This window comes from Candidozyma haemuli, assembly GCF_002926055.2.
Source record: "Candidozyma haemuli strain B11899 chromosome Unknown G_2014730914, whole genome shotgun sequence".
NCBI lineage: Eukaryota > Fungi > Ascomycota > Pichiomycetes > Serinales > Metschnikowiaceae > Candidozyma > Candidozyma haemuli.
Window position 1 is genome coordinate 624,771 of NW_020289905.1, and position 24,791 is coordinate 649,561.

At 43.1% G+C, this 24,791-nt stretch overlaps 11 protein-coding genes and 1 non-coding gene across 12 annotated transcripts; 6 read left to right on the forward strand and 6 right to left on the reverse strand. All coding sequences in view use genetic code 12, as the record gives it.

The window, feature by feature from the left end:
* Positions 1–1,637: 1,637 nt before the first annotated feature.
* Positions 1,638–2,903, reverse strand: ISC1 (inositol phosphosphingolipid phospholipase; the record flags this gene model as incomplete). Its single annotated transcript, XM_025488006.1, has 1 exon — positions 1,638–2,903. The coding sequence occupies one exon, from the start codon at positions 2,901–2,903 to the stop codon at positions 1,638–1,640; it is 1,266 nt and encodes a 421-aa protein (XP_025341814.1).
* A 620-nt stretch (positions 2,904–3,523) lies between these two features.
* Positions 3,524–4,207, forward strand: CXQ85_004385 (uncharacterized protein; the record flags this gene model as incomplete). Its single annotated transcript, XM_025488007.1, has 1 exon — positions 3,524–4,207. One exon carries the CDS (start codon positions 3,524–3,526, stop codon positions 4,205–4,207), a length of 684 nt encoding a protein of 227 aa, XP_025341815.1.
* Positions 4,208–4,265: 58 nt separating this feature from the next.
* Positions 4,266–5,078, forward strand: CXQ85_004386 (uncharacterized protein; the record flags this gene model as incomplete). Its single annotated transcript, XM_025488008.1, has 1 exon — positions 4,266–5,078. One exon carries the CDS (start codon positions 4,266–4,268, stop codon positions 5,076–5,078), a length of 813 nt encoding a protein of 270 aa, XP_025341816.1.
* Positions 5,079–5,659: 581 nt separating this feature from the next.
* On the forward strand, positions 5,660–6,346 carry CXQ85_004387 (uncharacterized protein; the record flags this gene model as incomplete). Its single annotated transcript, XM_025488009.1, has 1 exon — positions 5,660–6,346. The coding sequence occupies one exon, from the start codon at positions 5,660–5,662 to the stop codon at positions 6,344–6,346; it is 687 nt and encodes a 228-aa protein (XP_025341817.1).
* A 132-nt stretch (positions 6,347–6,478) lies between these two features.
* On the reverse strand, positions 6,479–8,491 carry CXQ85_004388 (uncharacterized protein; the record flags this gene model as incomplete). Its single annotated transcript, XM_025488010.1, has 1 exon — positions 6,479–8,491. One exon carries the CDS (start codon positions 8,489–8,491, stop codon positions 6,479–6,481), a length of 2,013 nt encoding a protein of 670 aa, XP_025341818.1.
* Positions 8,492–10,046: 1,555 nt separating this feature from the next.
* On the forward strand, positions 10,047–14,060 carry CXQ85_004389 (uncharacterized protein; the record flags this gene model as incomplete). The annotated part of the gene is made up of 2 exons (XM_025488011.1): positions 10,047–12,049; positions 12,941–14,060. The coding sequence occupies 2 exons, from the start codon at positions 10,047–10,049 to the stop codon at positions 14,058–14,060; spliced, it is 3,123 nt and encodes a 1,040-aa protein (XP_025341819.1).
* Positions 14,061–14,188: 128 nt separating this feature from the next.
* RAD2 (ssDNA endodeoxyribonuclease) lies at positions 14,189–17,209 on the reverse strand (the record flags this gene model as incomplete). The annotated part of the gene is made up of 1 exon (XM_025488012.1): positions 14,189–17,209. The coding sequence occupies one exon, from the start codon at positions 17,207–17,209 to the stop codon at positions 14,189–14,191; it is 3,021 nt and encodes a 1,006-aa protein (XP_025341820.1).
* A 255-nt stretch (positions 17,210–17,464) lies between these two features.
* Positions 17,465–17,956, forward strand: CXQ85_004391 (uncharacterized protein; the record flags this gene model as incomplete). Its single annotated transcript, XM_025488013.1, has 1 exon — positions 17,465–17,956. The coding sequence occupies one exon, from the start codon at positions 17,465–17,467 to the stop codon at positions 17,954–17,956; it is 492 nt and encodes a 163-aa protein (XP_025341821.1).
* A 45-nt stretch (positions 17,957–18,001) lies between these two features.
* On the reverse strand, positions 18,002–21,094 carry CXQ85_004392 (mRNA-binding U2 snRNP complex subunit; the record flags this gene model as incomplete). The annotated part of the gene is made up of 1 exon (XM_025488014.1): positions 18,002–21,094. The coding sequence occupies one exon, from the start codon at positions 21,092–21,094 to the stop codon at positions 18,002–18,004; it is 3,093 nt and encodes a 1,030-aa protein (XP_025341822.1).
* A 313-nt stretch (positions 21,095–21,407) lies between these two features.
* On the forward strand, positions 21,408–22,271 carry CXQ85_004393 (Elongator subunit; the record flags this gene model as incomplete). Its single annotated transcript, XM_025488015.1, has 1 exon — positions 21,408–22,271. The coding sequence occupies one exon, from the start codon at positions 21,408–21,410 to the stop codon at positions 22,269–22,271; it is 864 nt and encodes a 287-aa protein (XP_025341823.1).
* Positions 22,272–22,926: 655 nt separating this feature from the next.
* On the reverse strand, positions 22,927–23,013 carry CXQ85_004394. The gene has a single exon. It is a non-coding gene; the product is annotated as a tRNA-Lys (tRNA).
* Positions 23,014–24,100: 1,087 nt separating this feature from the next.
* On the reverse strand, positions 24,101–24,742 carry CXQ85_004395 (uncharacterized protein; the record flags this gene model as incomplete). Its single annotated transcript, XM_025488016.1, has 1 exon — positions 24,101–24,742. One exon carries the CDS (start codon positions 24,740–24,742, stop codon positions 24,101–24,103), a length of 642 nt encoding a protein of 213 aa, XP_025341824.1.
* Between the last annotated feature and the right edge of the window lie 49 nt (positions 24,743–24,791).

Below are 24,791 nucleotides of genomic sequence, written 5' to 3' on the forward strand. Positions count from 1 at the left end.
TAGAGCTGATGGAACGGGTTTCAGTATCGGTTGATGATAGAGACTTTGCAGACATTACAATTGAAGTATAATGAAGAAAAGAAAAAGAAGCACAAGAGACTGGCAGACGACCCTATTTAAGTACCACAGAATTGCCACCATTTCTATGACCAGGAAGTATGACAAATACTTCCAGTAGATCTAAGCAATCTGCAGAAGTCCCGTTTCGAAGCCTCGCATTGTCCTAGCCGTGCTTAATTGAGCGCACGCTAGCTAGATATCTACATAAAGATAGAGAAGGAAAATATCGAGGAATTGTGGATTTAATTGCTTCTGAAACATGGTTTCGACCAATTGAAGTGATGGTTTTGTCCGACAGCTCATTCCCCTATGCTCAAGATTGAAAGATATGGGTCCAAGATTCTACGACCTATGACTATCCTACACGTTGACTGCAGGGCCTCCAATTTGCTACCACGGTGTTTACGAGCCATGAATTAGGATTAAGCAACAAGCCTGGAAGGTTAAGGATACCCTCAATTGCCACTGTCTCAAGCAAGCCCCATATCTGGCCTACACAATGGCAGTAAGTACCCCAACGCATATGGGGTGCGGCAAGTTCCAAGTGAGGCTCTAGGCTTCGTAAGATACCTGTGATACAAAAAAATGACCAAGGAGTGCAATTATTACTCATCGAAGAAAGTAGACAGGGTTAAAACACTCGTGATTTTAGCAGAACTCTTTTGTGGAGAAGAACCTTTTCTTATGAAAGTCTGCACAATGAGTCAAACGCACCACCCAAAATACGAGGTTGTTCGGGCCCGTCCCTCGCCATGCCGCCTACCCCGACACTCTCCCGCTTCCGAATGAATGAATCTGGCCAAAAAGGTCATAAATCGCTTACTGAGAAAACAGGGCTTAACAGTTGTTCTGTCATTTGTTTACCGATGTGTCACTCGGGTGGTTCTGGAAGGGTCCGTAGTGGAAACAACACTTTAGTTGTGTGCCATTTCGATAATTAACTAAAAGATCTATGAAAATAATTATGATAATTAGCAGGAGAGTTCGAATGGAAAGAAAAAAATATGTACCTCCGTAGTCAAAAAGAAAGGGGCGAGCTGGGAATTGAACCCAGGGCCTCTCGCATGTTTGTATGTCAGCTCAGTGAACCAAGCCGTCGCCCAAAGCGAGAATCATACCACTAGACCACACGCCCTCTTTGTTGTAGTGTACACACTCCTAAACATTTATTTCATTTTCATTTGGAGTCCCAAAAGTGCAAAAATTCACATTTTGGAACTTTAATTTCACTTTCTTATGTTATCTGAAGTTTCTTATTTCATTCAGATAGTTTAGGAGCGCTAAAATGAATTATTAGGGCTTGTAAAAGCTCTTAAAAGCATTTTCCTAGACACCCGTTCTCAAAGGAGACGTATAAGAATGACAAGGATGTATGAGTGCTCGATTGGACAACGGGATAGTAATATCTTTAACTATATCGAATTCTTCGGTCAGGTGCCTTTAAAAGTGGATGAAGAGGCGAGAACATAGAGGTTTGTTTTACACAAAACGGCATTGCATTATGATTTTTATTATTAGTTATATCAAACGATTATTAGTTTTTCATCTAGTATTAGGCATTAATAAATAAATTGGAATTAAGCAGTGGCTCTATAAAGCCGCTGTATTCCTCTAATTGCATCCTCGACCTCCATCCTTACCTCTTGAAGAGCACGCAGCTCTGATCTGACACCAAAGCCCCAAATCAACCCATTAAGCACTCCGGAAACAGCAATCAACGTACTTGCGAGTGAAAGAAGCACTGATGAACATGGCTGCTTCTGTGAGGCAAACGTAATACCAATATGTATCATGATGACGAGCAAGATCGATGCAAAAAAGTGGTATTTACGCCAAGTTGCTTGAAATGGAATGGTCTGCTGGAGATATGTCGTGATCTCACTATGGGCATCTTGGTATATTTCAAGGAGTTCCGCTTTGCCGTGTTTATCGTGGAGATTAGTTCTGTCTCTCTCGCTGACCACAAGATCCACGGCGAAAGCGAAATGATCAGATGCTGAGCAGGAGTATGGAGGTGGAAGCACTTCAGTAAACCTTACAGCTGCCAGGACAGGCGTAAGGGTCTGTGAGTCGATTAAGACGTAGTCTAAGCGGCATGCCTCATGAGGTTTCCGGTGAGGATGCCATGTGTTGAATATAGAATTGCAAGTGACGCCAGCCTTGACTATCTGATCATGAGGAGACATACGGGCGATTTCGTCTGGCAGTGGGTTCTTTTCGCCCTGAAGAATCTCCCACGAGTCCGCCAAACCGCCCTCCATCGTGAAGAGCTTGTAAGGCAACAGACCCGGTTTGGAGTTGAGGTCACCTACCTGAATGACGGCATAGTTGGCCATTTTCAAAGTTTTCACCAACTTGGCCATATCCCATGCTTGGCATGCTCTATGTGTGGAATAAGCGGCATCCCCCAGCGAAGAGTATGGAGCATGCATGTGTGAGTTGAGTAAGGCAATAGGCGGGGTTTCCGGAGTGAGTGGCTCTAGTATTGTGACTGCAATAGACTTTCCCATAAACCAGTCACCTCTAAAAAAAGCACTGGGTCTCCCGTTGATGGGGAACCGATAAAGGAACGAATTGTTGATGGGTATCTTCAGAAGGATGGCTAATCCGGGGCCAGCAAGGACTCCAGAACGGAAAACACGACGGTAAGGGTACTGGATCCGACACTGTTCTTCGATGTAAAGCCAGTCTTCCTCTACCCAAACTTCCTGAAGCGCCACCACATCGTAGTCGGTAGAAGCCAATTGGTTTGCTATCCAGCGAAGTCTTGCCTTTCTATGCTTTGCGATGTATTTGAGGCCCCAGGCATTTAGCGTTAGGAGGCGGACCTTATGCTTCTCCATGGTTGAATATATGGAATAAGGACTTTTTGAATAAACAGGGGAAAGAAGATGAGGTACTTAAAAGCCGCCTCGGAACAATGCTGAAGCCTATGTTTATGTTTCCTGTACGCCGGCTGTGACAGTGCACTGTGACAGCCGGTTGCTGCAATGACGATAGTAAAGGTTTGAGATAAGAAAAAGAAATGAAAAGTGTGTTAGAAATCACCGGAATAATGCCGGAACCTTTCTTACAATAATTCTTTGATATTCTTTGTGAGGAACGTTCTATCTGACATGTATGTTTTGTGTCTTAACCCAATTACCTTCTGTGCGCATTACCCAGTTGGGGACATGAGCATGTAACGGGAATTCGTGACTTTATGAGGACAAGAATTTGAGAGCCTTAAAGGCTAAAGTAACATAAGATTCACTTTGAATGACAATTTGAAAGAATGGATAAATGACAAGATAACGTTATTGCCCAAATAAAAATTATTGTCACGGCTTCTCTTGTCTGTAGAGATCATCGTACAGACATCTTATCTATAGGGGAGTCTATTGGAAAGTGCTTGTGTGCCGTACATTTCAACTACTTACATGGAAATCATAACATCAATCAAACGGTGAGCATGAGTTCAACTATGTCAGCTGTTCAAGAGTTTAACCTGCTCCGAAAGGAGATGGAAGACTTCACGCTGCGTTTCCAATCTTTTACATTGCTGCAAAAACTGAATATTCTGACATCTAAACTGCAACATGTCAATAGAATTAAGGAACTTGAGAAACAGGCTAGAGCACTCCTGACGGAAATAACAGCCACCAACGAGAAAACAGAAAAAACGGAAAGTATTGTGGAACAATCTCTTCGTGACTTACAAAACAAGCAGGAGAAAGTGGACGCTCTTTCAATGCAACTGGAGCACAGGAAGGCAGCAAGGGGACAACTCCAGAGAGATGTTGAGGATATGAGAAAGGAAGTTATAGATTTAGAGGAAACATTGAATAGCACGCGCTCTGTTCTTGGCGACCAGGCTGTCAAGGATGCTGAAGAGCTTACGAAGTTTGAACAATATTTGGGCTTGCGAATCGAGGCCGTCGACATTGATTTGCTCAAGTTCAAATTCGTCAATATTGACCCGAACGACGTCGACCGTGAAGTTTGGTGTGAACTAAATGTTGCTGAGCAAGACTACAGAATTGGCCTTACAAATCCTACTTTACCTAAAGACTTAGTGCTCAAAATCCAAAAAGACCTCAATCTGCATGGGGAACTTGTCGTGTTCCTACAACAAATGAGGAAAGCATTGCGTGCTGAAGTTGCCTAATTTAATATCTGGTTGAAACGTATTTAATGTGACGGACTTCCAAGCACTCCCAAGCAACATGTTTTTTTGGGTCTTTCTTTACTTGTGCTTTGGTGCCTTGACGGCGCAGTGCTCCCCTGTTGAGCTTGTTCCTCAAGCTAGAACATTTCAAACTATGCAAGATTTGAAAGAATCAACATTCTGGAAAAATTTTGTCCTAGGCAGAAACCCAGTGATCGCCAACACGACAACTATTTATGTGAACGAATCCCAGTCTGTGTACTTCTTTGAAGAGCAAATTGGACGTTCAAGATGGAGAGATTGGCTTCGAAAGAAACCGCCAATCAAGATGACCGAGGTGCAGTTAGGTTCAGTGTACGAGGACCTTCTGATCGAATATTATCCCCTTGTCACCATATCTGCAGAGAACAGTCGTTTGGATGCAACTGTGGAACGCGAGGTCACTGATGGCTATAGTATTTCATTCTCCCTAGACCTGAGATGGAAGAATGATCTTATAATCACAGGAATGAAAACGGGATTCAGCTCTCTGTATGCTTTCGACTTTGCTTTGACCCAATCTATGATTTGCAAAGCACCTAGAGGAGGAAGAGTACAGATGCAAGTAAGTGCGAAGCTAAGATATTTCCCTGTGGCTAGAACACGCAAGGTCTCTTATGTTGAATACATTGAAGACTTCGAAACAGAGGAATGGGAAAAGTTGTACTCGGTTGTGGAGAATGAAGAATACGAGGGCGCTATGTTTTATTGGCCAAGTACAATTTCTCGCCAGCGCTGCGTTACTGATCAAAGACTCTTCAAGAACAAGCGTCACTCACGTTGGATCCCACGGCTCCCTCGGATTTCAAGTGCTCAGAATGTCAAAGAGTGATTTCGAGGAGCTATCTACGCACCATATAATTCAAAGGACGTAACCTAAGATACGAGAATCGCACTCGGCAAGTTGCCAATTTCCTCGAAACATGAAGGGTATTCTATACCTATTAATTTACGAATACAATTCTGTAAAATTCCCTCTTGTAGCAAATCTATAGTTAGATTCAATCAAATGTGGATGACTCTCTCAAGCCCTTTAGCCCTTAAGCCCTCATGAGCATTATAGCTTTTCTCGGTGTGAAAATGTATCGGAGATAACGTCTTTACCCCCGGTGTTGTAAACCGAATTTTTGAGTTAAAACTCCTCAACCATGCACCATTTCAACCTCAGTAACCGTCAAGTTATGAAAACCCTTCTTAATAATTGGTTTTACTTTAATCTCGTACCCCAGATTCTGTAATTTTGTTAACAGTTTTATTTCTCATCCCAACGGGGTGCCTTTGCAGCCTCCGAACCGCGGGGCCAAAAACCATACTTAAGCGCATGTCACATGTACTACCAAACACTTTATAACAGAGTCTAAATCCTACCAAAAGAACGGTCCCCTTGTTGTTTTATCCCGTAATATTAACGTTATGAGTGACCATTCCAAGCGTATCACCTCGCATATGAACAAAGACCATCAATTGGCCTTGGTGGACTATGTGGTGGTTTATGGTAAAATTCCAGTTCACCAGCTCGAGCCATCAAGTGTCCAGATGACAGCTGTGGATGAGAAATCCCTTACTCTTTCTTACAAGAGAAATGCTGCCTCTGAGGAGATTGTGCTTGTATGGAATGAACTTGCAGATGACGACAAGATTGAGGTCAATGGCTTTATGGATATAAAGGCGAAGTTGATCTCCATGGCCAAGTACGCAGCACGGGTTCAGGGTTATTCCCATAAGCAGTTGAAGAAGGTTGTTTTACCTAATAGACCACCTCAGGTATTCATGTACCTTGTTGCTATCGTTCTCGCTTTGGGTTCAATTGACAAGTTTTGGGTCAGAAACATCATTAACAATGATGCTTTCTTGTCTCTGTTGACCTCCCGTGCTCCGGCCTTTTTGAAATCGGCCGGCTCTTTCCTTGAGGACCACGTAAGAACTATCGCAATTGCCATGTATGCTATTCATCTCGTTGAGATTGCCATTGTCTCGTTGCCCAAGTTGAAGGCCTACAGAGCTTCGGGTCCAAGGAAATTAGCATGGACTACGATGCACTTTTTAGAGGGTTTTCTTATCTTTAAGAGGCTCAATAAGGCTTTAGAAGATGCCCATTAAGTAAGATGAACATGACATATGGACTGCAGCTCGTAGATTGGCCACCTCCTACCAAGGTTAGTGAAGCTACAAGGTTCTAATATATATCATAAATTACCAACATCTAAAGACTCAACTGTGTGAATCGAGGAGTTAACTCTTCGAACTAGCCGAGAGAGGGCGGAGCTTGGATAAACCTGCAAGGACTTCGTCGGTGGAGGGCATGAATTCACCCTTCTTAAATGCCTTGCGGAAGTTAATGTACTTCTCTGTCTTCCAGAAAGGTGTCTTCACTCTCTTAGGAGGCACTGGAGCGGATGGCTGAGCGGCAGCGGGAGACTTTTGACCAGGCTTAAGGAGAACCGTGGTAGAGTCTTCCGGGGTACCGGCAGCGAACAAGGGCTCAGATGGAAGGGGAGGGGCCAAAGATGCGTCGCCAACTTTGAAAGACTTGGGCAGCGACTTCGCCAGCGACAAGCTCTTCAACGTGCACTTTGAAGAACTCATACCGGGAGCGATCGTACCAGTCTTGGGGGTCTTTGACATTTGGGCGGCAGACTTCTGCTTGGGCACAGACAAGAGTCCGAGAACAGGTCTCTCTTTACCGAGCATGTTGCGTACTTCGGCGCCGACGCCGATGTTCCATGGGTTCTCTTCTATCTCTCTGTGATTGAGGCAACCATTTACCAACATCAAGGGAGCATGTGGAATGGGTGCAGACTTGTTGAGACAGTGAGAGGATTCCGAAGGGACATCAGGGGTAGTTCCGGTTGTCGACAGGCTCTTTTGAGGGCCAAAGATACTTGTGTTCTGGGAGGACTTCGAGGAGATCTGGGGAGAGACCTTCTCGGGCTTGGCAGCCTTGTCAATGTTAGTAGTACCCGTAGGCTTGGTCTTACCACCGACAGTCAGAGACCGCTTAAGGGCAGCGGCAACCTTCCTGTTGGCTTTAGCAAGGTGAACTTGGTGCTCCAAGTTCTCTAACTTCCTTCTCTGAGCAGCCAGCTTGGCATCGATGTCTCTCTGAATGGCTGCCTGTTCCAGGTCATATTCCTCCTGGGCCTTTTGATGAGCAGCTTCCTGACGACGAGACCTCAAGTGAGCCAATTGCTGCTGTTTCTCCAATAAGACGAGCGTGCGTCTCTCTACCTTTATCTTTCTCTTAGCCTCTCTTTCGGCTTCTCTGTGGGTTCTATCCTCGCGCCATTGCTCCCTGAAGAGCTTAGCACGACAACGCCAACGGGAAGAGAGGCGATTCAATGCAAGGGAAATGCGTTGGCCCTTGCCAAGTTTGGGCTTGTCAGCACAGTCATCCAGCTCACCGGGGGCAGAGGCAGGCAGGACGAAAGTGTGCACCAGGGCAGTACGGGGTCTGAAAGCGGGAACGCCAGAACCAGCTGGCACCGACCCAGAAACGTATTCGGCGGACAAGTCGGCGAAGTACGACGAAAAGAACTCCCTGGGGGAAGCGGCAAAGTCGCTGTCAGCTTTCAAACTTTTCGAGCTGGGGGCGACGCCATTCAAAAACTCTGTAAAGGCAACTTCCTTCACGAGTTCAGCAAGAGCAGGACTCCGCTTGACCTGTTGGGCAAAGCGAAGGGCCTGGAAAAGAGTCTGATGCTCTGCATCAGGGATATTCTTGTGAATATCAGGGATGTCGGCAGCCCATTGTGGAACAGGGCGACAACCGACCAGTGCGTAGACTTCCAGTGAACGAAGGTCTGGATGGGCAACAACGTTGCCAGTAGAAAGAGCATTATGGAGCTCTTCTAACGAGGCAGCCCCCGATTCCTCGGAGGAAGGCTTCCACTGGAGGGAGCCGTCGCTCATTCTCTTCAATTTGAACGACTTGAGGTTAAACGTAGCGTTGAGGTTGCCTTGTTTAAACTCGAAAGCCTTCGTGGTGTTGTCGATAGGCTTCAAGACAAAGGATTGAGGCTTAAACGATGCCCCACTGTTTCCATTGACAAATTGCAACGCTTTGAAAGTGGCGCCCTGGGGGGAACCACATGACTGGGATGATTCAGCGTTGATCGGTACGCTCAAACCGAAGGCTTTGGCGGCAGAACCACCGCTCGTGATGTCGATGACCTTCATTTGCATGGAGACCAGAGGATTGGTCTTCTCGAGGCTCGAGGGGATGATTTTAATGCAATTGAACCCCATGATTTAAGTGACAGGGGTTTGGCTAAAGATGCGCTTGTGGTCGTGTTGAAAGGTATTGGACAATTACTCTGTTGTCTGGCAATGAAATTCGTGATACTTTAACGGCTAGAACCTATATCAAGAACTCCAGAATGATTTCAACGGGTTGGTGAAGAAGAAAAGAGGGAGAAAGAAAAAATGAGACCAAAATCACAAACACATTCTTTTATAGGGGCCTGATATTTTGCAACCGTTCCTGTATATAATGATGTTATATAAGCTTCTTTACGTCTCATGGAAGAAGTCCGAATCCCCGAATAGAAAAATGCGAGCCATCCTTCGTCCAACCATCTACTGCTGATAAAAGCTTGAAGAAGTATGATGTGAAAGGGCAAGTAAATGTATGAACCGATTTGGATTTTTTATAGGCAAGCCTTTGATATTTGGTAGAATGGCCTGAATTGCGAAGATTGTCGTTAACTGAAGAGTTGGACTTCTTTTGCCAAGTATCGCTAGATAGGTTGCACCAATTACAGTTAAGGTTATAAGATGTCCATAGATTCATGAGTGTAAAATAGTCTGTGCAATGCACTCTGAAGGGTGTAATTGACCTGGTTGGCAGTTTCTCTATTGAGAACAAGAAGTTCTATCAAAATACCGTTTCCTTCATTAGGTCTTCACGAGCCTTCGGGGCTACACATATCGCATTCAATGGAGCTTTATTATCGTTGCAAGGTGACTTTGGCAAAGGTGAGAATCTCTGTTTTATAGAAGACTCTCCCTCTATCTTTTTGGTTATGATTAGGCAGTCTCCAGTCGAAGACGACCTCTTGGATGTGCTCTTGAATGCTGCTCACATATTCTTCTGTGAGATAAACCCGAAAGACAGTAATGCGCTCGATTCTTCTCTTGTGTAGTGCATCCAACCACTTAGCTGTGGACCCTTCACTATTAAATTTAGGCGTCATAAGGACTGGTTATCGGAGGCTCGCTGGCCAAGTCTGCCAGAGAACGACCAGACTATGGCTGAACGTTTAATGCGGCATCAGCCAAAGCTTGAAGACACACAAACTGGCGCATCGGATACCATGGCAGTATCTGATACCACCAAATAGAATAACTGAGCTATTCTTGCGATTGTTCTCATTCTAGAGGGGAAGAAATCCCCAGAGTGTGCGAATGCCAGTTTCAGTTGAGCACGAGGTTATACGTCAGAGAAACGTACTATATTGGTTGAAATCTATTCATCACCTTAGCATTTATCTTTGGCATAAGAAAGCAAGTCACGAGAGAACGACCTAGGGCCTGCTGGCTCTACATCATTATCCAGTAGTCTGCACAATGGCTGCAAATTGGAAGATATGGAAACCTGATTCGAATCTCACATACTACATCCCTAATTCACTTTCCCATAGAAAGGTTCACAATCCGGTAATTCACTGGAAGCAACACCTCTTTTGGAATTTTGAGACCCACTTATCGGCAGCATTGACAAAATTGAATCATTGAACCCTGGTTGGTGCCCGCGTTTGATGTATAACCTAAAGAAGTTTCGCCAAACTGACAGCTGATTTCGATGATAAGAGCGTTTATTTGGGCTAGTACGAAGGCATCCTATAAGCTTGCCCAAAAGGCAGCCCTGAAGAAGATCTCACACACTTGTGAAACCATTGCTTCAATGTATGAGAAGAGTGTGAACAGAAATAGGTACACTCCTTTCACTTCTACGTTACCTTACCAATGTGATAATGACAAAACATACTCGTTCCAGAAGCCATTCTGTTTCATGAAAGGGGAGCAGTTCTCTATATTGAACGCCCTTAAAGGCGCTCGCAACAATGAAATAAAGGCTCCGAGAAATCATCCGACCGAATTGGAATGGGAAATGAAACATAACATCAAATGCAAAAAAATGCACAGCCGCAACTCGAAGAAATGGAGAAGAGCAGCAGAAAAAAGTAAGAAAAAGAACAAGAGGAGGAAGAAGAGGAAACATAACCTTCCTCAACAGCCTATCGATAATCCTGAGATGCTCCCAGCTATTCCATCATTGTTGTTAAGGGAGGATACGCAATCTTCGATACTAAATCAATATTTATCAAAGCTTCCAAAAGCAAACTTCTTATCAGGTAGACCTATCAATTATTATCCACCACCGCGGGCGGTTGATACGACCTTTGGCTCACTCAGAGCTAAATTGCATGACTTCAATGGGCCAAATCCCTATGATGCAAATGGCACACGACATTATACTGACCGTTTAAAAGTTGAAAGCCTAAAATATCTACGGCAGGTCAACTTGTCTGATGAACTTTTTGGCAAAAATGACGAACGCGGCTTGGTCACTGAGAGAATGAAAGCACATTGCTACCTGGAGGAAGAATTGAATTTATTGGGAAAGAGTAATCGGGCGTTTGCTTCAAGACCAAAACTAGTATTGCAAGCATCAGATTTCTTTATTGATAAAGAAACATCGAGATGGTTGGCCCTTCAAAGGCAGTCATGTAAAGAATGGGAAATGAACATTCTTCGAGAGATACATGCTCGTGCAGAAGCTAAAGCTAGACTGCAATGGAGAATGCCTATCAAACCTCACGAGGTTGAATGGATTAACTCCATTCCTGCAAATGAGATACCCCGTTGGTATCACTATCTTCTTGATCATTTGCAGCCTGTACCTTTCAGACACCGCCTTTTAAATGGGCTTTTGCAGTTCCCAGAAAAATGTACCATGTGGAACTGGTACTGCCGTTCTAAGATAATTGTATTCGTTGAGCTCGCTAAATCCAAAGGGAGGGGCACCTGGGTTGGGGAAACCAAATTGGGAAAGGTCATATTTAAAAGAAAGTATCGACTCTGCCCTAGAGAGGAACAAACAATCTATGATGAAATTGACTGGTACAGTCTTCCCGATACTGATGGGGCGGCTGATATCAGGTATTTCAAGCGGTTTGATGAATTTCCAAATGAGACGGGAAAACTGCTTCATGTGTTCCCAAAACCAAAGAAAAGAGTGACCAAGATGGTCAGCATTTTAAAAGGAGGCAAATTGTCTCTGAAAAATAGTAAGGGTTCTTGTCGAGACTTTGAGGTACTGAAAAAGTCCCATATTTCAGATTTTGCTCTGCCTGCTGTCAAATTTAATCCTAAAATTCTTCTTGGAAGATTCACACGCTGCATCCCAATAACGGAGGACAAACTCCTAATGGCTAGCAGGCAAGGAATTGGCTTCGGTCGTATTAATGTTGAATATGTTACTGATGAGGAGCTTACTTCTAATGATAATCATTCAGGAGAAGAAATTGGATTGACTGAAAACCCCAAGGAAATCCAGTCCTGTAACAAAGCGATGCATCCTGAGATTCGGCAGGAAGATCCATTTTACTATTTGGCCGACATGCAAAGTCTTCATGTCAACTGTACTCCTGAATTAATGCATGGAAGTGAAGTCCCCCTAAAGAGGCTTTCTAAAAGCCTTATTAGTAACATTGGTGAGACTTTGCAACAACGTCCAATATCTGATCACAAGCCTTTCACTGACAGCATGCAGCAGGATAATGTGTTTTTCCCAGATTCGAAGTTTGTAAGTGAAACCCCTTTCAGACGAAAACCTTTAGAGGTGTGCTCTGTACGGAAGACTTCCTCCTCTCGAAGCATGAAAGATTACAAAATCGTAAGTTTCGAAGACACTGCACCCATCTACAAACACATTGCACCATCTCTTGCTCTAAGGACCATCGAAGAAAGTAATGGATGGGAGAACTATGCTGTTCACTTCTGTCAAAGCGTTTCGAGGCCAGAGCTACATCACGCTTTCGAAGGGGATTCCTGGCCACAAACTCGACACATGGCTGTAGGTTTTGCTTTAAGTTCCCATGTTTCAAACAAAACTTTCAAAGAGTTTTCGAACATCGAATCTAAAGATTCAGATGGTGCTTTTACTTGGCAGTTGGTTCCGTCTTATGGTACTCGGAAAGCCTTTCTAGTGGAAGGAAATCTGGCTGTAAGTACTGAACGAAAAAAAGATGCAACACTAAGCACATTCCATCATGCCAAAGGAATGAATAAAAATGGGATTATCAATTCCCAAAGTCGGGTGATTCATTTTATGGAATGTTGTCCAGATAACTCAAACCATCGTTCAATGGATTTGCTCCCTCAATCGACAAAGTCGACTGACTTATTGCCCTACGATTTGAGAAACCGTCCAAGAAAGGGATCGATTACCATTTCAAAAAAGCTTGCAGTAAAACTCCTAACTGCCACACACAAGAAGACTGGTCGTTTTCCAAGTACCGCTCATCTTAGTTTTTCGTTATGTTATTCTTCAGAGCATCTAAGCACACCTAGAGTGATGAAATCTACACTTGGCAAAACACTATCGAACACAAATCATGCAGATCATCCCATGATTGGGCATATATTTCCCAGTTATTCAGACGTCTCTAGTATCTTGCGAAAATATTATAGGAGACGGCCCAATGAAATTGAGATGCAAAAATACTTTGAATTGTATACTGTCATCAGTCTATCGGGAAAGAAAGGCTTTACCAAGCTCATGAGGTACTACGACTTGGCACTTTTGGGGAGACTCCAGGTTGTCAAGGAAATCTGTTCATTTAATGATTATCTTGCTGGCAATCGCTTAGGACGTCGGTTTCACGAGCTGCAATCAGAAAAGATTTTGGCATGGTTTCCTTTACTTAAACGGAAGAAAGACTCCTTCAAAGGGCTTTTCTCCAAGAACAAATTAAAGAATACGAAAGATAGAGGCGTGTTTAATAAAGGCACAAAAATTGAGACTCTTCCACATGAGTACTGTTATGAGCTTCAAAAGATGCAAAACTTAAAAAACTCTCCCCTTCCCATACACTTCATGGGCTCCAGAGATGAACACGTTAGCTTGTTTGGAAGGGCTTGGAAAAGGTATACCCCGGAAGAAGTGAGAGCTCTTCTGTTGTATTTCGGTTATGCGTCATATCCTAGAGTCCCGAAAGCAATCTATCAGCACTTAAAGTGGAGCAAAGTTAAGATCGAGGTTCCATTACTTAATCTGCAAAAACGCAACAGTGCAATTTCGTGGAATTTTCAACATCCTGGAACAGATACCCACTCGATGAGAAACGTCTATTGTCAAAAACCTGAAGAGATAACTAATACTGCCAACTTTGGTACACCGAAATCTACTAAGAATCTAAAATCGTACACCCTGAACAGAAGTCGAGGTAGTGCAACATATGATTGCCATGCCGATTATGAAAGATTCTCTTTGACATCTAGTAATTCAGATGTTTCTCCAGTGGCTAGTTCTGCAACTCTTGATGGGAGGCGAGGATTTGAGCGAGAGTCAGCTTCTTCAAGCTGTTCTACATCAAATCCTATGAGCAATGAGAGCAAGACGAAGGAAGCAGTGCAAAGAGGTCATATGTCCGTTAGAGACACGGAAAGGGAAAAGAGTTTGGTAAAGGACGTCTCTAAGCTTCTGAGCTGGATGTTCACTTCTGATTCTATCCCGTTGGAGGTTTTGGATGATGTAATTGGGTATATCGCTGAGCGCTGTGCTGACGTCTCAGTTCCCCCTACTTCCTAATTTTAAGCAATCTGCCTTATATATGTATGCATCTCAGCAGCATATTAAGCCCCGAGCTGTCTGATCTAAGTCGAATTTCTTCGAGCAACCGTTTCTTTACTTTATTTTTCATATGTCCGTCCTTCTCCTCATTGTCTATTTTTATGAAGACGATTCGCAGCCACCTTCATCCGCTTCCCTAAGGATACCTCCTTTTTGTAAGATATGTACTCTTGGGGGAAGAATTCTCCCACCGTTGATTGTGACCCCTCAGCACGCTTTCTGTTCATGTCCCTGATGAGAGGAAGCATTACCTCGTCGACCCTGGACTGAGTCCATCCGACATTAAACATAAGGAATGACCTTATTTGGTCTAAGTTAGGTACGCCCCATTTAAACTCACTCTCATCCTTATCTACTTCTGGGTGAGTATAAGCCTGGAACACGACATGATCAGGGAAGCTTTCTGGTAAAAAAAGCTTACCATTTTTTATTCTTGTCAAGAGATTCTTCTCTAACTTGGAAGGCAGGGAGTCCTTTGTTGATAGGTCCCTTGCGTGTTTGTCAAACCAATGCTTGAAGTTTTTCAAGTTCCCAAATTCCGCCAAGATCTCCATAGCTAGCACCGGCCCTATTCCTTTTATCCCCTCTGTGTAGTCACTCCCCAATAGTAGGGCCAATTCTATGAGCCTTTCTCTGTTCAAGCCAATCTTGTGGTCAACATCTTCACTAAAGTAGCATTCCACGTATTGTTTTTGGTTAAACATGTTCTTATAGATACGGCTTCCTCCGAATAGAAAGCAATCACTGTCATCCGTTATGATACCATCTACCATGCCAAGCCGGAAGAGTTCAGCGCACTGTGCCTCCGCTTCCATTGGAGCAGTTATAAACGGAATGCCGAACCTTTTCAAAAGCTCTTGTACATCCTGAATCATTGTTTGGGATACCTCGTCTGAATCACGCTTGGCCTTCTGAACACGTTCTTGATATAACTGCTCGTCTGATATCCGTGAACTTGTCGAGATTGGAATCTCATGTTTCTTCTTCATTTCTGTTGCAAACTCTTCGTGTTGATGGTTCTCCTCCCGGAGCTGCTTGATCAAGTCTTCTTCTTCGTCTGCCTCTATCTCGTAATCAAATGTGGCTACCTTTTGGCGGCTCGAGGAATCAACTCCAGAAGTTGTTGCACTATCCAGCCCCATTATCTTATCATCCTCCATATTATCAACGGCCTTTTCATTCCTTGCATCCGTAAGAGCAGAACTACTGGCGTCGACGTCGGCATTCTCGTGGTAAGACTTGGACAGGAAACCTGATTTGAGTTCAGTATCTTCAATTTCTATGATATCATCTTCAGCACTTTTATCGCGATCATCAGGGACATCCTCAACATCGTCATTATGATCATCCACAGTAACAGATTTCCCAGATTCCAGCCCGTCAGTGACGTTGATGTTTACTGCGTTGCTTGATGCAGATCTGAAATCTCCACCTTCGATCATCTCCTTTGCTTCAGACCATGATATTAAGCCAGCTTCTTCATCATCATTAAGCAGCCGCGTTGTCTCATCAGTTCTCTTAAGAAAAGTATCACCAGAGTGTGGTTTGTTGATCTGAGACACGCTATCATCAAACCAAGATGGCACAGATCGTTGAGGTCGATGAGAAGCCTCAGGGACTTCATCGTGCTGCTTCGGATCATTTCGTGCGCCATCATCAAACTGTGAGGTATCATTTTCGTCACTTCGCTGTGTTTCGTCAAAAAGAAGAGAGCGCTTGAAATCGAACTGATCATCTTCAACTTCGTGGGGAGCAGCATTATTTCGAAGTTTTAAAGCTTCTTGTTCTTCTTTTTGCAGTTCAAAATAGAGCTTCTTTGAACCTTCCACCGCTTTTTTGAGTTTTGCCTCATTATGATTATCTCCATCGACGTTTCCGCGGTAATCATCCTGATACATGTCATAAATTGACTCAATCATCGCCTTATTTGCTTCCATATCATCATTCTTTGGCTCAACATCTTCCAACTCGTCATCGCTGTTGCTCGAATCATCTATAGCATTGGATAGCATGACGTCCTCCTTTCCTTCGCGTGTTTTCTCCGAGTGATGTTTCCCCGACGACATCAAGGATCTGACCACGTCTCCATTTTCATCGAGCTCCACTAAATCACCTTCTCCGCCCTCTAGAGATAATGTCCACCCATCGTCATTTTTCATCAACGTGTAATGTCTATCTCGATCACCCGCTATCCGTCGCGTAATATTGCCACTATCTTCGGACATTCCACTTACTGTCATGAGTTTCTGAGTGTAGTAGTTTCGCTTCTTGACTTGCTCTATTTGAAATCGTGAGAAGTCTTTACTATTGGGAAATAATCCTTCCAATTGATCTTTGCTGTATCCCAACCTCAATCTCGACCGTAGGCGTAGATGCGACAACATCATGTACTGCGTTGCCAACGGAAGATCACCAAATTCTTTGGAGGATGGATCAACCGTATCAATGTTTATTCCATCGATGGTGTCAAAATCAGCATCATCGGCATATTCTTGAAATTCTGTAGCTGGCATGATACGGCTATCGTTCTTCGAAATTTTGAACTGATGGATATCAGGTAAATGATACTCGTCTTTCTTGACAAACTTTCTTGGTGAGCTTTCGGTAGACTTTACCAATTGTGGGCTAATATTATGAGGCTCGCCATGTTCAGGATGGAGTATTGGCATATCTTCAAGATAAATCATGTTCTCGGACTTGTCCACAGCTCGAGATGCCGTCTGCTTGGGCGTTTGAGAGGCTTTTTCGCCCCTTTTACCTTTCTGGAGTTGAATAGCAAGAAGCTTTTGCGCAGTTAAGGCAGCATCTACTTGATTCTCCTGTCTGCGATCCTTTCTCTGTTGTATAACCTTTCGCTTTAAAGCTGGTGCACCACCATCAAAAACGAAAAGTGGCAAAATACCGTAGTAAAGTAACTTGCATATTCTTCTGAAGAAGCCAACAATATGTGACTGATGTAGTGTGTTGCCCTCCTTATCCCTCACAGCCTTAAGAAACTGATAGATCCAAATAGAAGCATCTACTGCTAACTTTTTCCTTGTGAGTGCCTCTAGTTTCACTGGCCGTGCGGCTGGACCGACAATTTCCCATAGGGAAGTGACTCCCATGCTTTCCTTGCACCAAAAGAAGGGACGATGAAATCAGAATCGAGTTGCTTATCAATGAATGCCTCTTAAACCCTGCAGGACAGAAATTTTGAACGGTTATGTAAGTGATTACGTAATGAAGATTGCAAACCGAAAAATTATACAGACAGATTACGAACTTCGCAGCCATACTTCTTGAGTTCTCCATCGGCGTGAAACATCCTGACAAACCGTACTCTTATGTTTAAAGCAAACCCAAAAGGCACATTCTACACCATGTCTCGGCCAAAGCTGTACAGTCCTTGGGACTACCAGGAGAAGAGCATGGATCTAGATCTAGGCTTTTCCTGGGGCTTGCATCCAATTGAAGTTGGAAGTCCCATGAAGAAACAGAAGTTAGGTGAAAGCATTACAAACCATGAACAATCGGTAGGAAGCTTTGATTACGTTCGCCTTCGACTGGCGCCCAACATGGCACATAACGAGAAGGTTTGCAACTGGTTTGACGAGTTGCCATGGTACTTTCATCCTGATGGTTCCATCTTTCATACTTTTTACTCAGCCACGGCCAGTGCTTCTACATCCTCAAGTATAGGATGTTGTTTCGATGACACTGATTTCGTCATTGAGTATCAATTGAAGAAGATTACGAAAATGGTCCGGCTCAATTATTTAAACGAACCTGAACAAGTCGCTAAACTAGAAGACGTCTCCGATAATAGCTCTCCGATGGAAACTCGAGCTGAGTCTTTTATATCCTCTGAGTAATGCATACATTGATTCTAAATGGCAAAACCTAGAGGAAGCGTGATGTTATATCCATACATCGAGTTCTTTAACGTTGTAGGAGGTCAAACTATCCTGTAAGCGATCAACACGAGGATAGCACGGTACTAATGCATCACAACTCTGGATATAAGCAGTATTGTAGATCTTCCAAAACGGTGATCGAACTTTCCGGGCAGCGTGGAAAAGACCAGTCCAAATGTAATTGAGGAAAATTCCAGGACCAAGTATTAGCCTAAGTGCATCGACACATTCCAAAATCCTAATAATAACATGTGGAGAAAGCTCGTAAACGTTCGGCAAAAGAAGATTCAAGAAATGAATGAAAGTGCCGATAAATTCGTCATGAACATGGCCGGCACAGTTAAGCGCCAAATGTCGAACAACAGTCGCCGCAGTCTGTCTGTGGACTTGGTCTCTATCTGTCAATGCATTTTCAAGTAAAGGGGTTATGGCGTGAAGGTAGTCTTTGCTCAGAGAGCCATTGATGTACTCAAACATAAAGCTAAGGGATTTCAAAACGCCATTCTGAACATTCTTGTCCGGAACCCTGTATTCGTTCATCAAGGCTGGGAGTACAGTGAAGGGAACACATGTATCTGCCACTATACCAATAGCTACCGCTGTACAGACTCGGAGCTGACGTTCTTGAACTCTAAGATTGTTAAGTAAAGTTGCCAATACATCTTGAGGCCCTATTGCACTAGCTATAAAGCCAAAAGTAGCATTGGATGCCACCCGAATCCTTTTTCGCTGACTCTTCAACATGTCTAGAAGATCAAAGCATACTCTCATCCATTCTTTGGCATTTATAGAGTCAGCACTTTTACGAGCGATAAGGCCAACTAATTTAACACAGTTCTCTTGGACCTTCTCGTGGCGGTTCTTTAATATCGGAGTTAAGCTAGGTAAAAGCATATTCATCGAGGGATTATCGATCAGTGACAAACCTTCAGTATCAAAGGTATTCAAACATGCATAAAGGGCACCGATTAAGGAGCCTAAAACCTCGGGATATACTTCACCTAGCGACTCATATAGAAAAAGAATAAGCTTTAACATGGTTCTGTTATCATTTCCAGCACATTTGCTCAATACCGGGGCTATTGCTGCAACTAGGTCCGCAGATTGAAGGCGAGTTTCGGGCTCCTTATTTTTCATTCTGAAAAGCACAGTACTCAATATTATGGTCATATGAGACCGAATCCTATTATTGAGCACTTTACATACCACAGAAACAGCAGCTAAGTAGGATGGATGCGGTTGCGTTTGCTCCTGAAATGCATACAAGACTGAATCAACCAAGCTATCGGTCGAGCGTTCTTGAAGCTCTATGAATTCATCTGGGCTATTTGAAGCAATTTTGTGGATTGCATCAACTGCCATTCTTCTTAGATTCTCGTTGGCGTTTTTAGCCAAAGGACTGAGTGTCTCGATAACTTCTATAACACTGATTTTTTTGGACAACATGTTAGTAGCGTCAACAACGAGACGGCAAAGCTGGTTCGAGTCCAGAGCCACTTTTCTAGTCCAAAAGTTTTGAAAAAAAGGAATCAATATTTGCTCTCTGAAATTTGGAAAAACTTCTTTCGATATTGGCAAGCTTAAGAGAGAGCGTAAAATAGCTTTCTTCATATCCTCGTCGGGAGATCTAAACTCTCTCGTCATGACTAGCATGAGCTCACGCATGTAGTAGTTGGAATATTCTTCGAAAGAGCTATTGTAGGCCATTAAAGGGACCAAAGATCCCATTGCCTTCAAGAATGCAGCCAAACCTCTACCCCTGTGATGCTTTAAACCGCTCCAAATTGGCTCCAAAATCGGCTCAAATGTTTCAATACCGTATGGGCGTACATTTTCAGCAAGTAAGGACACTGTATTCGCAGTTGCAATTCTTACGGGTAGAAGCTCATCTTCAAGCCCCGGTTGTAGAACCTCGACAATCTGCGGAAGATGAGGTAATAATGTGGCCCCATTGCCACCTCCGAGATTGACACAAATATGATGAATGATTCTGATACCTGTATGACGAGCTTGGGAAGATTTCTTCGACCTGATCACAGCTTTCACGAAAGGAAGGACCTTTGTAAGGCCTAGTGTAGTGGCTGCAACTGCAAACACCCTGGCAGTTAGGTTTCTAATATACTCCTCAGAATTGTCTAAATCAGGTCGAAGCGATGTGACCAAATTAGCCAAGCCTGCAGATCTGGAGATCGTAGAAATAGTTTCCTTTGCCTCTAAACGAAGTGTCATGTCTTCATCAATTAATAGAGGGCTGACAGCAGCGACAATTTTCAGTGTGAAGGGCCTGATTTGTTCACCCAAATTATACACTGCCCGATTTGTAATTTTTGTCAAAATATGTCTTTCGCTTTCATCAAGATCGGGTTCGAGCATTAGCGGTAGTATCACGCCAAAAAACGCTTTGGGCCCAAGCTCATTTACGTGAGCAGATATCCATCTGTTAGCTTTTTTCCTGGTTTTCTGTGGGCCCTTTTTCGCTTTGAAAATTACGTCCATGGCTTTGAAACGCTGCTTTTCATGTAGGTATTGTAGTTCATCTTCCCTTGTTTGCACTAGCATATAAAAATGCTTTATGTCTATCTGATTCATGGAAATACCTTCATATTCAGGGGCTGCATCCCTAGCAAGTTCTAAGTCAATAGTTGGGTGGTGCTCTGGTGGAAGATATAGTGAAACGCTTGCAGGTGGAGCCCCTGGGTGCTCTGGCGGGCCCACCTTAACGTATCCTTTTGGAAGAATTGTATCTAAAAAAGCATCTGTGAGCTCGAAGGATGATGCGTTCAGTTGATTATTCCGGGCACGCAACTGGGTAATATGAGATTGAGAACCCTCTTCGGGCAAACACTGTCTCTTGGCTGTGTGGACATTGGCAAAATCCTGCTCCTGCTCTATAAGCTTGTTAACCCTTACTTCCTCATTTAATATTTTAGTGGAATCCATTCTAGCCTTGTAACTCTGTATATTGTCGACATTAATCAGTCTCTTGTAAGATTGTTTTCTGTATTCATCTTTAGAAAGACTGTGAGCTTTGCTGTTGTCATTTTCCTCTTCCATCAATTGGGATAAAAGATTATTACTCGATCTTTTTGTTGACATGACATTCAACGGTTTATGGTTGGGTTTTGGGTCGTCTTCAAAATTATTGATAAGAGCACTGGTCCGCCTGATATAACGCTTGAAGCAGGTATTGCTTGACAAGTGGCTCTTACTGGAGGTATAGACAAGAAAAAGGCAGTGCTTGCCTGAGGGTTTCCTTCTATTGCTTTTTTCTGGCAGGAGATTCAATGATACAAAATCTGGTAGTGTCTCGAAATATGGAGTGTTCCTCCATACAAATCCCATCTCTCATCTCAGCGTTACCTCATCCTACGAAGTATAATCTCGTTTTCGAGGTATCTTGACCATAAACATGTCTTCCCAGAACTCTATCGTGTTGCTAAAACGGTACTTGGCTCTCAAAGAAGCTTCTCCATTTGCTTTGATAGTTGACTCCCTTGCACAATCTGCCCATTTTTTAATCCAAGAGTTTATACACAAGTCTGAAGCTCCAGTCATACTACTCTCATTCGAAACTGCCACTAAACCACCATGGGCTTCACATTTTATTGATTGCTCACAAGCTACATTGTCTGTGATTGCTGATTTTGTCTCAACGAAGTCGTCAAGGTCTAAGAAAGTACTTGTCATTGTCGACTCCCTCAACTATTTACATGCTGACAAGTTAACTGACTTCGTCTCTGGCATCATGCTGGCATCTAACCTTGTTCTAGCAGTTTACCATTCGGACTGCCCACAGTCACAAGCTCAAAATTATCCTTCGCCATCATCGTTGCTTAGCTACATCGCGCTGGCTACCTTTCAGGTTGAGCCGGTGGCTATAAGAGACGAAGAAGAGTTTGATAAGTCTCTTACTCGTCTTAATTTACCTATAAACTCCGGGCTCAATCTGTCTGTCTTTAAGTTAAACTTCTCGAGCAAAAGAAAATCTGGAAAATCGATTCTGTATCAGTTTATTGTCAATCTGGACACTCATGTGTACGAGGTTTGCAAGCAAGAAGTCCAACTGCAGATTTCCGATGATGATGATGTTCTCAGGGATCTCACCACCTTCAACTTGAACACGAGTGATAAGCAGAAGCTAGCAAAAGAGCAAGTAGAGCTTCCTTTCATGGAAGCACAGGCGGAACTAGGGAAAATGGGAGGAGCTATTGTCTACCAATTTGAGAAGGATGATGACTACGATGAAGAAGATCCTTACGAAGACCCATTCTAGTTCCGTCCCAAAGTTGTGCGTACATAGGGTGAGGCTGTTGCGTTAGCCCTAATTGTCCTAATCAGCATTGTACCAGCTTCAACCTATGCATTACTTTCATCAAACGAAAGGCTGCCTTTTGTTTCATAGCATTTTCGCATCCCTTGGCAGGTTGTAAAGGGTTTCAATTTCCTTGATTTTTTTTCTTTTTCCTTTTTTTTTTTTTTTTTTTTTTTTTTTTTTTTATCTGAATTACATCACGCCAAATCATTTACCTATCCTTCTGTCAGCAAGGATAGAAGCAAGGATTACTAATCATATGTGCTTAACATACTGTTGTATTGAGCTCTATATTATGGTCCGTCCCTAGCGATCTATATGGTTAACGATGCTATGACCATCAGCGTCTGGAATGAAGGGAAGAGAGGCGAATGTATTGACCCAGCTATTTGGAACCCGTTCCGTTCATATTTTGTGTGCCTCTACAATCAAAAGGGTAGTCTAACGTGTTCATGTCTATAGTGCTACAATACTCCCAATAGATCTTATAGAAGACAAGAAGTAATGCTTACTCAGAGAAAGAGAGAAAAAAAAATAATAGAACTAGAAGAGACTGGGTTCGAAAGAGTTATTTCAAGGTCGTTTATCATTGATACTAATACAAATTGCAAAAATAAGCCCGATGCGGGGCTCGAACCCGCAACCTTTTGATTGACCTTATATGTTTAAGAGTCAAATGCTCTACCGATTGAGCTAACCAGGCGAACTTCAAAAATTATAAAATTTCACATAAACCTATACCACAAATTCACTAAACTGAATAAAACCATATCTTTAAAAGTTTGAAAATTTATTTTGCGTTTTTTTTTTATGTAATAAGGAGTCTTAGTGGCGAGTTCAAAAAATTGACTGAGTTATAGCTCATGAAAAAATCGAAAGAAAAAACAACTCGAGGAAGATTAGGAAATTAACTTGACGCCGTTCAACTTGGGCTATTCCGTTCCATTTATGCCAATCGTAGCACACGCAAATGAAAATATTCTGTAACACTTAAAACGAATGTCATGTGTCAAAATTCAGATGGGACTGAATGGAGCTCTCAAGACCCATGAAGCTTTTGAGAACTTATCTTTACCGGGCAACGATAAGCGGGTTTTGGATTATGAACCCTATCTCAATTGGTGGGATCTTGAAAGTCCTATGAACCGCGTCTTATACAACTAGGAGAACAGTTGGAACGAATCTACGAGAATACAAACAGCATACTGCAAAGCGATACAATTATCAGAGTTCTAAAAGAGAATTTTTGTCAGGGGATTATTGTGCCTTACCGCGACCAAAAGACACTTTTATTGATGGATTAATCGGTATAATTTTCTACAACGACACAACAAAGGCTCTACGGGTGCCTTAAGCGATTGGCAACACTTTGAATAACATATAAATTGGACCACAATGAGATTTGTAGTCATCTCAGTAATTAAGCTATATAGGAATCGAACGAAAAGCCCTATAGCACAGTTTGTCTGAGAAGTCAATCTCGGAGATAATTCAGTTGGTCTCGATACAAAAGAATAAAAAATTTCTTCAGTCATATGGTCTTTTGCCCTTTGATACAATTTATCATGAGATCATACATAAATTTCCAGGTTGCATTAACATAATGACTACAATTGAGACATACTGGCCAAGCAGGCTCTGAAGCAAGAGTTAATCTGTTTCGCGTCCTCCCCAATCGCTAGTCCTCCCGGATGAACTCGGTCTCTCGTGGACTCGAGGTCTTGGATGACATGACTTCTTAGCCATTTCTGACTTCTTAGAAGATAGCGGCAGCTTGAATTTCCAACGCATTATCGATAGAAATCTGGTTTAGAGGCATTAACACCATATTCACTGAGAGCATTGCTCAAGTCTTCCATTGTAAGAACAATTTTGCCTTGTTGGTGACCAGCATTAAAGTGCAGTTGGGGTTGCTGTTGCTCGGAGGCGTTGTCAACACCACCACCTGCTCCGCTATTCTGCTGGTTCGCAAACTGTTGGCCCTGTAGAAGCTGTTTAGCTCTGACTTGGGGATTAGCGGAGTTGTAGACGGCAGAGGAGCTCCTGATTCTGGAATATTCATAGGCATCTTGAGCAATGTCTGACACAAACTTTTGGGTGGCAAGAGCTAAGAGCCTTTTGACCCTCACGTCGGCTGTTTCGAATCCACTTCTCGCTAGATAGTAGTCAGTCACGGCATCTGGAATAATTGGCAGAAAATCGCCAGCCATTAGCTCAAGCATTTCTTGAAGAGTTTTATCTTTTCTTGTTAAGTTGGGGAGTTCGTGTAGCGAAGGCCCCGTAGCTGTATCGGCGACTTGACCATCGTCTTTGTCCACAGAATCTTGCTTTTCAGAAGGTGGCAATAATTCGGAATCAGCATCATTAAACTCTTCATCTACTTCTCCATTTTCTGCGTTAATTGCAGCCTTATTTGACTCTTCTCTTGACATGATGAATGGTAGGTATAACCGTGTGTCTATCTGATTACCAGTGTTGTCA